General features: G+C 49.1%; 1 protein-coding gene across 2 annotated transcripts in view; it reads right to left on the bottom strand.

Annotated features, from left to right (window-relative positions):
* The window catches only part of LOC8030216 (serine/threonine-protein kinase PLK2), a 317,717-nt gene that overhangs the window by 46,806 nt on the left and 257,708 nt on the right, over window positions 1-13,203 (bottom strand). For both annotated transcript variants that reach the window (XM_042293145.1, XM_042293146.1), the window contains exon 2: window positions 5,428-5,535. In XM_042293145.1, the coding sequence (XP_042149079.1) occupies window positions 5,428-5,535 (108 nt within the window). The remainder of the gene's footprint in view (window positions 1-5,427; window positions 5,536-13,203) is intronic.

Here is a 13,203-nt window from a genome sequence, read left to right as displayed (position 1 = left end):
CCAAACACGCACGAAAGAAAGCGCAGGATGACGTCAAAATGTCGGGGCTCAAAATAACACACACACACACACACACACACACACACACACACACACACACACATAATATATATATATATATATATATTAGGTGCTTTTGACTGGGGGTGATGTCATAAGAGACGCACGGGCGAGAGCTCCGCGCATTGACTCAAACATCCTAAATAATAATAAAAAAAAGTGAAAGCCGTTTACAACTCCCTGTAACGCCGAATTAGAGCGCAGCTCTTGAGGAGGAGGAGGGAAGGGTACTGGGGGGGGGGTCAACTGACCGGAGGGGGGGGGGTCACGTGACGATGACAATGCCGATGATGTAATCAGTGACGTCACTGATGACGTAATCAGTGACGATGACGATGCGGATACCGATGATGTCATTAGTGACGTCACTGATGACGTCACCAGTGATGACGACGATGACGATGCGGATGCCGGTGACGTCATCAGTGATGATGACGATGCGGATGTCGGTGACGTCATCAGCGATGATGACGATGCGGATGCCGGTGACGTCATCAGTGACGTCACTCATGACGTCATCAGTGATGATGACGATAACAATGCGGATGCCGGTGACGTCATCAGTGACGATGACGTCATCGGGGGTCACGTGACCTCAGGGGAGTCACGTGATCTCGGGGGAGTCACGTGACCTCGGGGGGAGTCACGTGACCTTGGAGGGTCACGTGACATTGGGAGGGGTCACATGACCTTGGGGGTCACACGACCTGGGGTCACGTGACCTTGGGGTGACCTTGGTTACGCCGACGGCGACGCCGCTCAAGCCGGAAACGGGCGCCTAAGAGCTGCGCTCTAAAACCAAGAAGGACAGAGAAGATTGTGCTTAACCGACTCGCCCAGTTTTTCCACTAAATAAGAAGGCCAGAGTGATGGATTTTTGTTAGGTCAGATACCGGAAGCGGGACACAGACTGGGCGCGGCTGTAGCGTCAGCGCTGGCGTGGCACTCGTGTTAAATCAGCGAGAATACGACTTCCAGCCTGAAAGCTGACGTGGCCAGCGAGTCGGAGCGTTGTCTGTTCTGTTTTAAGTTCCGTTACATAAAAAAAAAAGAAGAGTTATTGATCTGCTCTAGAACTGGGGAAAAAAATGATGGTCTATAACGGTTTTTGTTCGCGTGCAAAGAAAATTAAGAATCACATTTCCTAACGAAACCAAAGAAGTGGGTATTAAAAAGCTCTAGCGAGTGCGCACTTATTGCAACGATAGAACATTGAAGAACCCGCGTAAAAGACACTGCGAGGAAGAACGTCTCGAAGCAATGAGCATGATCTCAGAATCAGCATGTCATCGGGTATTCTGGTGGCAAACCGACGGTGCGTAGAATGAATTCTAAGATACCCGAACTTTCCCCTAAAACCGAAAATAAAATCGAAAAGAAAAATGTTCAGTTTCACTCGGGAAGAAATAATATAGCTTTCCGATTACGCTTTCATTCCACCCCAAAAATATAGTTTTTTTTGTTTTGTTTTACATTTTGAGCGCAACATTTGTGTGCGTTAAGGCGCAATTCGTGTCCAATGATTTTCCGATCCCACCGCTCGATCGTAATAGGTGACCTAAGAAGGAAAAAAAAAATGGCCTCGATATTTCGGGGCTGCTGTGTCGACACCCTGCCGCGCACTGCCTCTGGTCGGCGCTACGTGACGTAAAAAGTCAGCCGGCCTTATTATCTAGGTATTGATGGGCTGCAGCGATTCACTCTAAATTCGTTCCGAGAAAAGAGCGAGCGTAAACAGCAAACAGACACGTCCCTTTCACGTTTGGGCAGCGCGCCTCTGACGAGAAAAATCGAACATTTCTCGGTCGCGTTTCGGTTCTGCGTCATTGCCCGCATTTTTTTTTTTTTTTTCATATTTCTCGCAGACGCTAAGCTGCCGGAATACGCTGGGAGACGTAAATTTGTGAAAGAAAAGAACGAGAAAAAAAGTTACAAGAAAAGCAATCTTATCGTTTTGAAAGAACGGAAGGCGGTAGCTGCATTTGTTTTGTTAAACAAGGGCTAGGTTCCCCAGAATCGTGTCCGTGTATGTCGACACAAACCTACCTGGACAGCTACCGCCATCTATAAGCGACGGCGGCAAGCACACAACCAGTATGGTTTCCGCCGTCTCTCGTAGATGGCGGCAACCTTTCCAGCTGTAATAGGAGAATGGATAGTTGGGCGCGTTGGTGAGAATTCATCGTGGGAAACAGCGCGAAAAACGACGAAGAAGAAGCACACAGTGTATCGAGTACAGCTGCGCTGGTCTTCCTCCTTTACGAAAATGAAAAACCTGAACTTTTTTTTTTTTGCTTCTTTTAGACGCTTTGTTACCGCGTGTAGACAGATACCCACGCTTGTAATAATAATAATAATAATAATAATATTTATTTTGGTTCAGGAGAACCGCGGTGCCGCAGAAAGGCAAGTAGCCCATACCAGGAAGGCCTGCGGCGCCGCATCTAAGGACGATGGGATGAGATTGTGTACAGATGACAAAGAGGTGCTGACGATGTTGAAATGGAGCTTGTCGGCGCGGGTGGCGGGATGATGTTACGGGATGATGTGGGTCCAATGTTGTTTAGTCAGTTGCTCGCTGGGACGTTTCTCTTTCAACTGGTCTCAAGTATGGCTGAACCCGGGAAAGTGTCCGGGCAAGCCGTCCAGGGTGGTGTTCGGTGGCTTCACCGTGTAAAGGACCATGGTCGAGCGCTGCAGCGCCGCTTTATGCTCGATGAAAGCATTACGTCGCGTCTCCCCTGGCTAACTTCTCTACGGCACGGGCTGACTTAGAACACGTATTCGACACCACACCCAGCCGAATCCGCAATAACCTTAGCTAGTATTGACCAGGGCTGAAAACGTTACTTAAAAAAATGTACCTAAGATACAGTTACTCATACGCCAAGGTATACCTAGGTACTCGCTTACAAATGTACCTAGGTACAGGACAGGTATAGTTACTTCAAAGATACTTTATTTTCCCCAAATTTATCAGAATGTATTGGAAGTAAAGCTTTTTATACTAAGGATTCACACAAAAACGAGTACGATAAATGTACCATTATTGGTGTCAATGTAATGTCCACATGGGAGTTGAGTCCTCACGTGCCTTATCCCCACGCTCCAATTGGATCACCGAGGACACAGCTTCCACTGTTTACAAGCCACGCCTAAACCGGCGAAACTCGCTTGTTGACGTTCTTGCCCTAGGGGCCGGTGCTGACGCCGACGGGTGCAGAAGACGTCGGCCGCATGAAGAAATGCATGAGTCAAGTGCATATAGACCTTTCCAGGGCTTATCACCCGCGTGAAAAATGCCGAGTCACTGAGCTGTGGACGGATGCGCAGCGTCTGATATACGCACAACAGAGCTGCACCGCATGCTCAGAAGGCGTTCCACAGCCCAGCAGACAAAGATGGCAGCGCGCAGGAGGTGATTTTTGGAAAGGTCTATATGAACCTAACTTTCGCGACAACCAATGAAAGGCTTCAACCTTCCTCGTGTTTTTTTTTTTTTTTTTCGTTAGTCAGATGAAACATAGTTTTTTTTCTTTCTTTCGGAACTCTTTCAGTTTCGATAACTGCCAAATTAGAGTCCGATTTATTGAGTGGAAACTGTATTATATACGCGATGTTACATTGCTTTATGATTGTAATAATAATTTATTTTCAATTATATTTTATATTGTATTTATGGCAGAAGAGAGCCACCACTAGGACAAGATACAGGCAACAGAAACTGCGACCATTTCGTCGTTTACCCCGAGACTGGTTTTTTTTGTTTTTTTTTTTTGAAGAGCAGAAGTAACAGAAAAAACAGAAACAGAAACTGCGCACATCTTTTAAGTTATCTCCTCCCTTCTTAGCTGTCACAGGAGCTTCAAACACGCAAAGAAGTCGATTTTGGTTTGAGATGAAGGAAGCAGGTCGCTATTTTCCCTAAACGGAGTTCCGAAGCGATTCGATAAATTGGTCCATTCGCTAAAGTGTCGTTCGATGAAACATCATGGGTGGGGCTTCGTTCGCTAAAACGTCGTTCGATCAAGTCAGTGCCTCCCAGGTTGTACCCAACTCAACGTTCATCACGGCACATGGTAGTGTGTTAATGCTTCAAGATTTATAGTTTCTACCATCTTGACGAAGTAGAAAGAAAAGTACCTGTAAAAAGTAACTTCACATCGTTACAATTCACTGGAAAATGGACCTATGATATAGATACAGATACCGAGAAATGAAAGTACCTCCGTTTGTAGCTCAGGTACAACGACAGTACCAATATACCGATTTCCAGTTACTTGTACCTAGGTACTTTACAAGCCTGGTATTGACATTTGCAGTTTACATCGCAAATCAATGCACCTACTTATTTTTATATGTAGTATCACACGTAAACCGGTTAGCAAATCTATTCTCTGTATATACGTTCGTTTTTTTCTTCTGCATCTATGTTACTTTTTGCCAAGCACTCGGGACCCGGACCTCGCCAAACCAACAAAGATTTTTTTTTTTTTGTCCGCGGCCTCGGCACCTGTTTATGCAGATGCAAATAAAACTAGTCGAAATTCGATCTCCAATCGTGTACGATACGTGACCCGCGATGGCCCTCAGTGGGTGACGTATGGTGACGTAGAGAATGCAGCTCTACTACTTCATTCAGCGCAAGAACTGTAGGCAAAAACAAGAAAAAAAGTCCGGCTTCTCGCGGAACGACACTAACTTCTCGCTTCAAGTGTTGCATTACGATGAAGGTGCATCTTCGATTAGATTGATGTCCAAGACGTACATGTTTCAAACGCGCGTCGTTCCTTCCCTTTCAACGAGCGAACTTGTAAGACCTACTTTGCGCGGCGCATGTATAATGCGCAAAACTTGCCGCGACAACGAGGGGTGTTGGCACAACACAAGATGCGTTTGAGGGACGTACGATTCTGAGCCGCGGAACTCGTCGTTCCCTCGTGCGCTCAGCGGAGACGTCGGCGGCCGAAGCGCGTGACGGCCGGAAGTCTGCCGAAGAGACAATCGCTTCCTGGACCAGCGCCGAGGCCGGCCGCTGGCACGGCACCGCCGTTTTATACGCTGGGCTTCGGCCAGGCGCGCCGGCTTGGTTACATCGCTAACCAGGCAACCCGCGTAGAGTTAGTCGCCTGTACATACCCACACTAAAAGCGCAAGGTCACTCACTGCGTGTTTACTGCGCTGAGTTGCGCCGTGAGTGCATTCACAATTCATTGCGGGAGGTTACAACGAACATAAAAAAGCATTCTTTCATCGCGACGACGACGCTAAAACCACTAAAACTGTTTTGTTTTTAAAGTAAGTCGAACTTTCTCTGCTGGCATGTAACACGTGTGGCCCACGCATGAGGTAGATGGCGCCACTCACCTTCTCTTTCTGGTAGGGCCTGTTGAGCCTGGACCTGGGAATGATCTTGCCGGCGTACACCCGGTTCGTCGTCAAGTCCGTGAGCTCGTGCACCCGGGCAAAGCCTCCCTGCAGGATAGAAAAAAAAAATCACGTCAGAACGTATTTTATACAGGGAGGAATATTAAAACAAGCAAAGATACCGTTCATACCTCCACAGACTAATTTTGAGTTAAACAGAAGTCAATATCAAATAGAAAATAGAAAACGCGACCAAAACACAAATGAGAAAGAACAAAAAAAAAAAAAAGAAACGCACGCAAAACGAAGCGACAATAAACACTGATGTTGAAGCCTTACCGCAAGGCTCGCCATTGTTTCGAAGCTTTGAAAAAGCAAATATGATACGACAAAAACAGTTGAGAAACACCGAGTATTCGCTTACGAACAAGCGAGCATCCCACCTTATATATGATAATATTAATTAAGCGATGATAAACAGTATCAAATAGGTAGTAAAATGATAACATAGGGGAAAAAATCGAAGGGGAGCACGTCGATGGCTATGGAGCCTGATACGGCTCCTGGCGCGCGTTGAAGAACTCGCCTAGAATGTGCCGCACGGTCTTTGGGCAGCAAAGCACGGCAACGCAATGCAAAAAAAAAAAAAAAAAAAAAAAGAAGATGAAAAAAGTTTATAAAGGCTTGACTTCAGCCCCAGCTATCTGCTTAATGACTTAGATCAGTGGTTCTCAAAGGGGGGTCCGCGAAGGCATTCTAGGAGTCCGCAGAGCCCTGTCTCATCAGGCACGTCAAGAAAAGTTGTAATTTTTTTTTTTCTTCCAGATTGAGAAGGAACGTTTTAATTTTAGGGTGAGTTTGATCATGTGTATGTCAATGAAAGAAGTCTACAGCACACTAGCCCTTAGTAAGATCCACTTATCAAAGCATCATCATAATTAACCTATACATTTTCTTTCCCCTCGCCACGAAACGGGTCCTCCATCATCTCTGTCGAACCCAAAGGGGTCCACGAAACATTAGTGGTTGAGAACCACTGACTGAGATAATTAAGAAAACATGGGCGCACGAGAACAAGAAAGTGTAAAAACAAGATAATACGTATCCCATTAGTTGCTCAAGGATTCCTGACAGCATTTCAGAATAATCTTAATAATCGACCCGTGCAATGGCACACAAGGTACATGAATATCCCACGTAATATAGTGGATTTGTCCGTCAGAGGTCGATTGTGACACTTTTAATTCAGACAAGATGGTTGACGGATGTTTGTAGCAGAGGGGCCCTCCGCATATAGCCGCACATTTGCCAGCTAAATCAGAGTGCCATATCTGACGAAAATGAGTTTTTCGATTCGTGGCGAGGGTCGGATCCATTTGACGGAGGCGATGTGACGTCAACTGAAAACCTCGAAATATTATTTTCGTTCTCATCATTCCCAAACAAAAAGGAGGACAAACAAAGGAAAATTAAGCGTCTACTTTCGCTGCCGTTCGTTAATATAATCTAGAAGAAATTCCACAAGTTTGATTAAGCTGACCAAGACCTGGCAATAAAACAAGGTATGACATTGCGGGCACTATATAGTATCTACTTCGGTGGCAAAAAGCTTGCCCGCAAGAAAGAATAGAATGTGCTCTTGCTGGCTGACAAGTCCTTTTCACTGACATAAATCCCACATGCGTCCAAAATGTCAGTTCTTATTCTGACAATATCAGGTTTAGGTGGACTTCGACTCAAAGAGGAATTTCTTATTTTTCAATTATCTTTTTACGTCACATTCTCACGGAGTTCGAGCTTTCTGCGTGGCTATGCGGAGCGCAAGTTCGTCTGCTTCTTTTACGGAGGTTGTCGTGACTTCAGAAACGCCGAGCTCTGATTGGCTCTGTCTGAAGGATAGTGGGTAGACCGCAAGGCAGCTTGCTTCGATGTCTACCCACTATCCATCAATCAGAGCCAATCAGAGCTCGGGTAGAAGAAGCGGACGAAATTGCGCTCCTTTATTTACGCGGCCCGAAAAACACGGTTCCCTTTTCTCGCGAACGTAATCTTCGTATTACGCAGTTCTAACGTTCGAAACTCGAACGCCAAACGCTGGCGTCCGGCGTTCGAACGCCTCGAAGGGCAGACGGCGCTCGCTCCGATTGGAGGGAAACGGAGGGTAGAGACAAGAGTAGCTTTACGTCCCACTAATCCTTCCAATCGGAGCTCGGCCTTCTCATCACCTCCTCTCTCTTTCAGCTTGTCTGCGTATTCGCCCAGCAGCCCTTACTGATTAGGTGCTCCAACGGAAGCAAGACGGAATGCCCGTCACCGGGCCCGTCCACTTAGGGGGCCCCGATATGCGAAGAAGAGCCCACACGCCCGCAGGGCTGCCTACCTCCGTCCATCTACGTCCATCCATCCATCACCGAGCAAAAAACCGGGGGAGGCAGGCGAGCTCTCTATGCACATCTGACCGGCGAATCAGGGACGAGCGCGTTTCATCAACGCTACCGTGTGCCCGCGAGCGCGCGCTCACGCTGACACATCGAATTAAGCTGAGTCACGCACCGAAAGGGAACGATTTGCGCGCTCTGTTCGTCGGCGGCAGATAACCGCTTACGGAGGCTAAACACAACGATGGAGAAAGAAAAAAAAAGTGTCTGACATGAAAAGATCCCTCTTTTCGAAAACGCGTTCGCCAACTGTGCGAAATCGGACAGGCGTTGTTGGGCAACCCCGAGTTGGGCGAATTACGCGGGAAGCGGCGCTGGACGAGGACAATGAATTTCGTGCGTTTTGCTAGATTATGTTTGTCTTTTAACGCGATAGCATTTACGGGCGAACCTTACGTAGTTGGACGTCCGTGGCTGGGTTTGTAACCAGGGAAGCCCCGGCACGCGTCTGTTTTATGCCTACATCGATTGTACACCAACGCGCGGCTCTAATATGCCACGCCGCATGCGGTGGTGCTGCAGGTCGGTGCGGCACATCGGCAGGCCCTTTACTTCACGCGAACAGCGTTTCTACGCAAAGATTGCGTATACTATTGTGAGCGGCAAATACAATTATGAAGAGTACCTCTAAACGCAGTAAGAAAAAACAAAAAAAATTCAACTGTAGTAATGCTACAACAAAAGAGTCGTTGCTCGGTCGCGGGAGGACCGTCCGCGGGATAAAACAATTGTGTGAACTGATTCCTTTTTTCTTTTTTTAATGCGATATGAGATTTTACGGACGCCCACGAAAAACCTTCCTAGAATTTCGACGGCAGTTCCTTAGGAGTTCAATAAAGAAACGCTTATTAAGCGGTACAAGACGGTGCAAAATCCCATTTCATTTGAACGACAAACCGCGTAACGATTTCGGCAACAATATTTTTTGTTCTTCTAATAAGCGAGGCGTCTACTCGATGGCTTGGTCGGTGCCACCGTGGTCCGTGCTCGGGGAGCTTGAACCGCGCGGCCAGCTGGCACTGCGTAATGGCGACGCACGTGGGTACATAGAGCGTTGAAAGCACAGCTGTCTCAACTCGTCCTTATCATCTGCTCTGCTGCAGCCATGTGCGGATTTTCTCAGTTATCTGCTCCATTTCGTAGCGTGAGATCCGACAGCAGTTAATTCTAGACACGTCGCCGGGGTCGTGGTTTCCATCTGGACGGCTCCGTGCAGCATCGTGGGAGGCGCGCGTGTGGACGCGAGGCTTTATGATTCATCTCTTGATCTATCGAAATACCTCGAAGCCGCGGTCGTAATACATTACACAAAAGACAGTCTGCGGATACTGTCTGTCGCGTGTTTGTTCCCTGCGTAACGGTCCCATTGGACCAACAAAAACGGTCTACAGACATGTTCGTGACCCCGCGATAGAGCAGTGGGAAACTTCCCGTAAGACAGGCTCTTTATTACAAAATCAATCAAGCGCTAAAACGCTTTCGTAGCAGTGAACGGAATATATAAGCCAGGATTTTTGTATTATTATTACTTTTGTTATTCACGGCAAAGTTATGTGCCCCGTTTGCTGTTTGTGCACCACCCACGTTCGGTCACGTGACTTTCCCCGGAAACTATTTCGGTGGAGCGATGATTCTGACAGGTGCGAAACGCGAGGAACAACTCATCGCAAGAATGGGACTATCCAATCTTCTTGCGACGCCCACAAGCAGCTCCGGATACGAGGCTTCGCTGCAGCAGCGCGTACCCAAAGAACCTTGTCCCAAACTGGTCCTATAAATTACCCTCATCCCGTAATTCACGAGACAAAAAAAGTAGGAGAGACGTCGACACGGCAGCTGAACGGCGTTGGGCGAACAAGGAGGAGGGAGCAGCAGCGACTATTTCAATTCAGCCCCAGAAGCGGCAAGGCGGCGGCACCCCACAACGAGCGATAGAATCAAGCAGGCGCCTCGCGTTCTGTTGGTTGATTACGCGTGGACGTGACGTCATCAGGCGGCGGATGCTACTTCCCAAGGTGTGGGGCCCGAAACTGGGGCCCCCAATGAACCCCCCCCCCCCCCCCCCCCTTCCATCCCTGTATTGAAGGGGGGTGGAAGCGTGCACTTTCGTTTCGTCATTAGGGGGGCGCGCTGCTCCGAACCGGACACGCTCGGATGGCTCGTGAGCACGCGCGCGGGACGAGGCGAGCCGCCCCACTGGCGGCGTTTCTCTATTCACTGGGGCAGCGTCGGACGAAAACGTGTTCTGGTGGCCCCCGGAGGGCCCCGACGAAGGCGACCCAAATACCGGCCTGCCCCATACCCAGCGACGCCAACGGAGAGACAGAAGAACAGGTGTGTGTGTGTGTGTGTGTGTGTGTGTGTGTGTGTGTGTGTGTGTGTGTGTGTGTGTGTGTGTGTGTGTGTGTGTGTGTGTGTGTGCCTGTGTGTGTGTGCGCGCGCGTGTGTGTGTGTGTGTGCGTGTGTGTGTGTGTGTGCGCGTGTGTGTGTATGTGTGTGCGTGCGTGTGTGTGTGTGTGTGTGTGTGTGTGTGTGTGTGTGTGCCTGTATGTTCGCCTTGTATGAGTATATGCCTATGTTGTACGTATGTGCGCGTAAGTGTTGTGTGTTAGTGTGTGCGCGCGTGCGCATGTTGGTAAGGGCCGGCCGCGTGTTGATCGCCATCAACTGGGCGCGGTGTGTGGGATGATCGTGAGCATCTCGTACGCATCGCCAAGGTAAACTTACCAACCGTCTCGGTGGCCAAGGGGGCCGGAGCAAGTAGGTATCTGAGACAGCGCCTCCAACGATAATGTTAAGACGGAAGGAGGGACAGAGATTTTATATAAAATCACAACTGAAGTGGTCTGCATAGTGTAGAGAAAACGCTCGAAGTTTGTTCCCTTTGCTTCGAAGCCCACGAGGGCGTCGCAATTATTTTTCTCTCTATTACGCCAATTAAACTAGAAAAAGCGTTAAAAAAATGCAGGGGGAACCGCTTTTTTTCCGAGGAGTTTGTGCGAGGAGGAAAACTGGCATCATCTCCCGTCCACTCTCCTTGTGTACTCCTGTCGTTCCCACGGTGGCCTGCAGTCACCGATCCTTCTAGCGTTCGTAGTCGCAGAGCGCTCCAGGTGACTCCCTTGTCCGTGGCTCGCTTACTGAACTCTCGCTCTCTTTTTTTCCCCCTTTTTGTAAATAAATACAGGGTTCAGGAGGCAAAAATCTGGTTCTAAATATTTGTCTTCGTTGTTTTTGTTTTTTCTATGTCGAACTTGTTTGCGTGTTTACAGTCAGTTCGTTCTCTCTGTCCTTCAGCTTCGACTAGTGTAGTTCCATTCCATGCTTATCTTCTCGCTCCAATGTTGGCGCTTCGACGCGCTTATCAACAAAAGCAATAAAACAAAAACACGCAAAAAAAAAAAAGCAACCAATAATATATTCCGAGGCGGCCACTGTCCAGAGACGACGCTTTACCTCACGGTCGGAGGAGACGGAGGACAGAAACACCATCAGCGGGTCGGGGAAAAAATATAGAAAAACATAAACCAAAGGAGAAAACGCCTCCCCTAATGCCCCGCTTAAATCGTCCGCCATTCCAACGCCGGCAGCGCTCGAACCAGGTGCGGTGGTCGGGCGAAGGGGCATCAACTTATGCGAGGCTTTGCAATGGCCGCCGACACCGGAGCGCACACCCCAGGGAGAAGCACCATTAGTGCTCTTCGTCCGCGAAGGATGAACCCCAAAGCGGGAGAGGGGGCCCGAACTGGGCGCCGGCCGATCCGCCCCGCCGCTGCCCACCTCCCAGCCGACACTGGACAGGAAGCTAGGACCAAGTCACGCGTCTAGCTTGTCCCACGTGATCACGCTCCTGCCCCTAGCCAGACGAGTTTGCTCGGACATCGTACAAAAGACACGTTGTTCATTGCAGATTCTGAGAGACGTCTCCAGAGAGTTTTTGCACGGCCGATGTGACAGTCCCCATAGTGCTCGCAGACTGTCCGTTGTATTAGGAGTGTGAGCGTGGCTTCGGCTGTTAAAATTTTGGTCGAGTCGGTTAATAAGCATCGATCGATCAATCTTGTTTATCTTTCCCAGAGAAAGATGGTAGCTGGGCCAAAAAGCTGCAGCAGGTGCGCGCGAAGACGGACGGAGGACGAGAAGTAGTGTTTTCCTTTTACTGGTCCTTCGTCTTTGCGCTGTTTTAACCCATTCAATATGGCCATCAACCAACTCGCCCAACTTTCCACCTTGTTGTAATATACAAGCAGAGACCGGAAGGGAGCGGGGTCACGTGGCGAAATGGAGCCGTTTGATTGGTTCGGCGATCGCGTGCAAGCTCCCAGCGCACTGTCGGCTTAGCGGTGCACGGAGAGGCGCCGTCGGCACAAAAGGGAAATCAAACGAGATCGCAGCAACGGCGGCGGCGGAGGAGGGAAGGGCCCACCGCCGGACTCGTGGGAAAAAAAGACGCCGGCCGAGGAACATCTCGCGTAGACCACTTTTTCCGGTCGTTTATTTATTTATTTTTTTTTTTTTTTTTCGTTCGGAGGTTACGGCCGGACGGAGAAACGAGACGAGCGTGTTTCCGTTCCCCCCGTGGCGGTGATTATTTGTCCCATGTGGAGGCCGCTTTTACTTCCATTTTTTTCTTTTTCTTCTCCGTTGTATTCGCACTCGCCGCGTCCGCGAGAAAGCACCCGACGACCCCTGGGCGATGATGACCGCGAGACGGGAGATTATTCTCGTCCATCGCGCGCAGACGCCCCAGTCTCGCTGAAGCCCTGGTGCCAGACCAATTGTGGCGGGGGATCGGTGGCCGAGTGCGTTCTAAACGCACGGCAGTTCGCAGCGCGTGGAGCGAACGTTCGCGCTGCAGAGCCTATAATCCTGGGTTCCATAGACTACTTTCCTATATCCGACACTGCGCACATTACATTCGTTGAACCTGTGGGCCAGAAGCGGTGCGCGCGTATGGATTTTGCTTCCCACTGATTCCCACAATTCATAACGTGGCATTATGAAGCGATGAGGTGCTTCGAGTTTTGGAATAAGCCGATTCGCATACCTGCCCGTTTCCATCTGGATGAGCATCGTGTGTAAAGACCTCAGGCTAGCCGTTGTACTGTACTCGTTAAAGTTCTCCCGCAATCGACCTGGCGTCTGTACTTATAATCCTCGCCGCTTAAATATGCCAGATTGTCTGAACTCCAGCAAAATCACACCTCTAAAGCCGGGGTCACAGAGCTTATACATCACAACAAGAAGACGGTCTGCATACAGATTCGAACGCGAGTCACCGCGAGATCCCTGCTTCGAATGCCGCGTGGCAACGAGTTCAAGGAGAACGCTTGACACG

The sequence above is a fragment of the Ixodes scapularis genome, unplaced genomic scaffold (assembly GCF_016920785.2).
Source record: "Ixodes scapularis isolate PalLabHiFi unplaced genomic scaffold, ASM1692078v2 PGA_scaffold47__10_contigs__length_4178495, whole genome shotgun sequence".
Lineage (NCBI taxonomy): Eukaryota > Metazoa > Arthropoda > Arachnida > Ixodida > Ixodidae > Ixodes > Ixodes scapularis.
The sequence above is the reverse complement of the archived record's forward strand: the minus strand, read 5'-3'. Positions and strand labels throughout refer to the sequence as shown.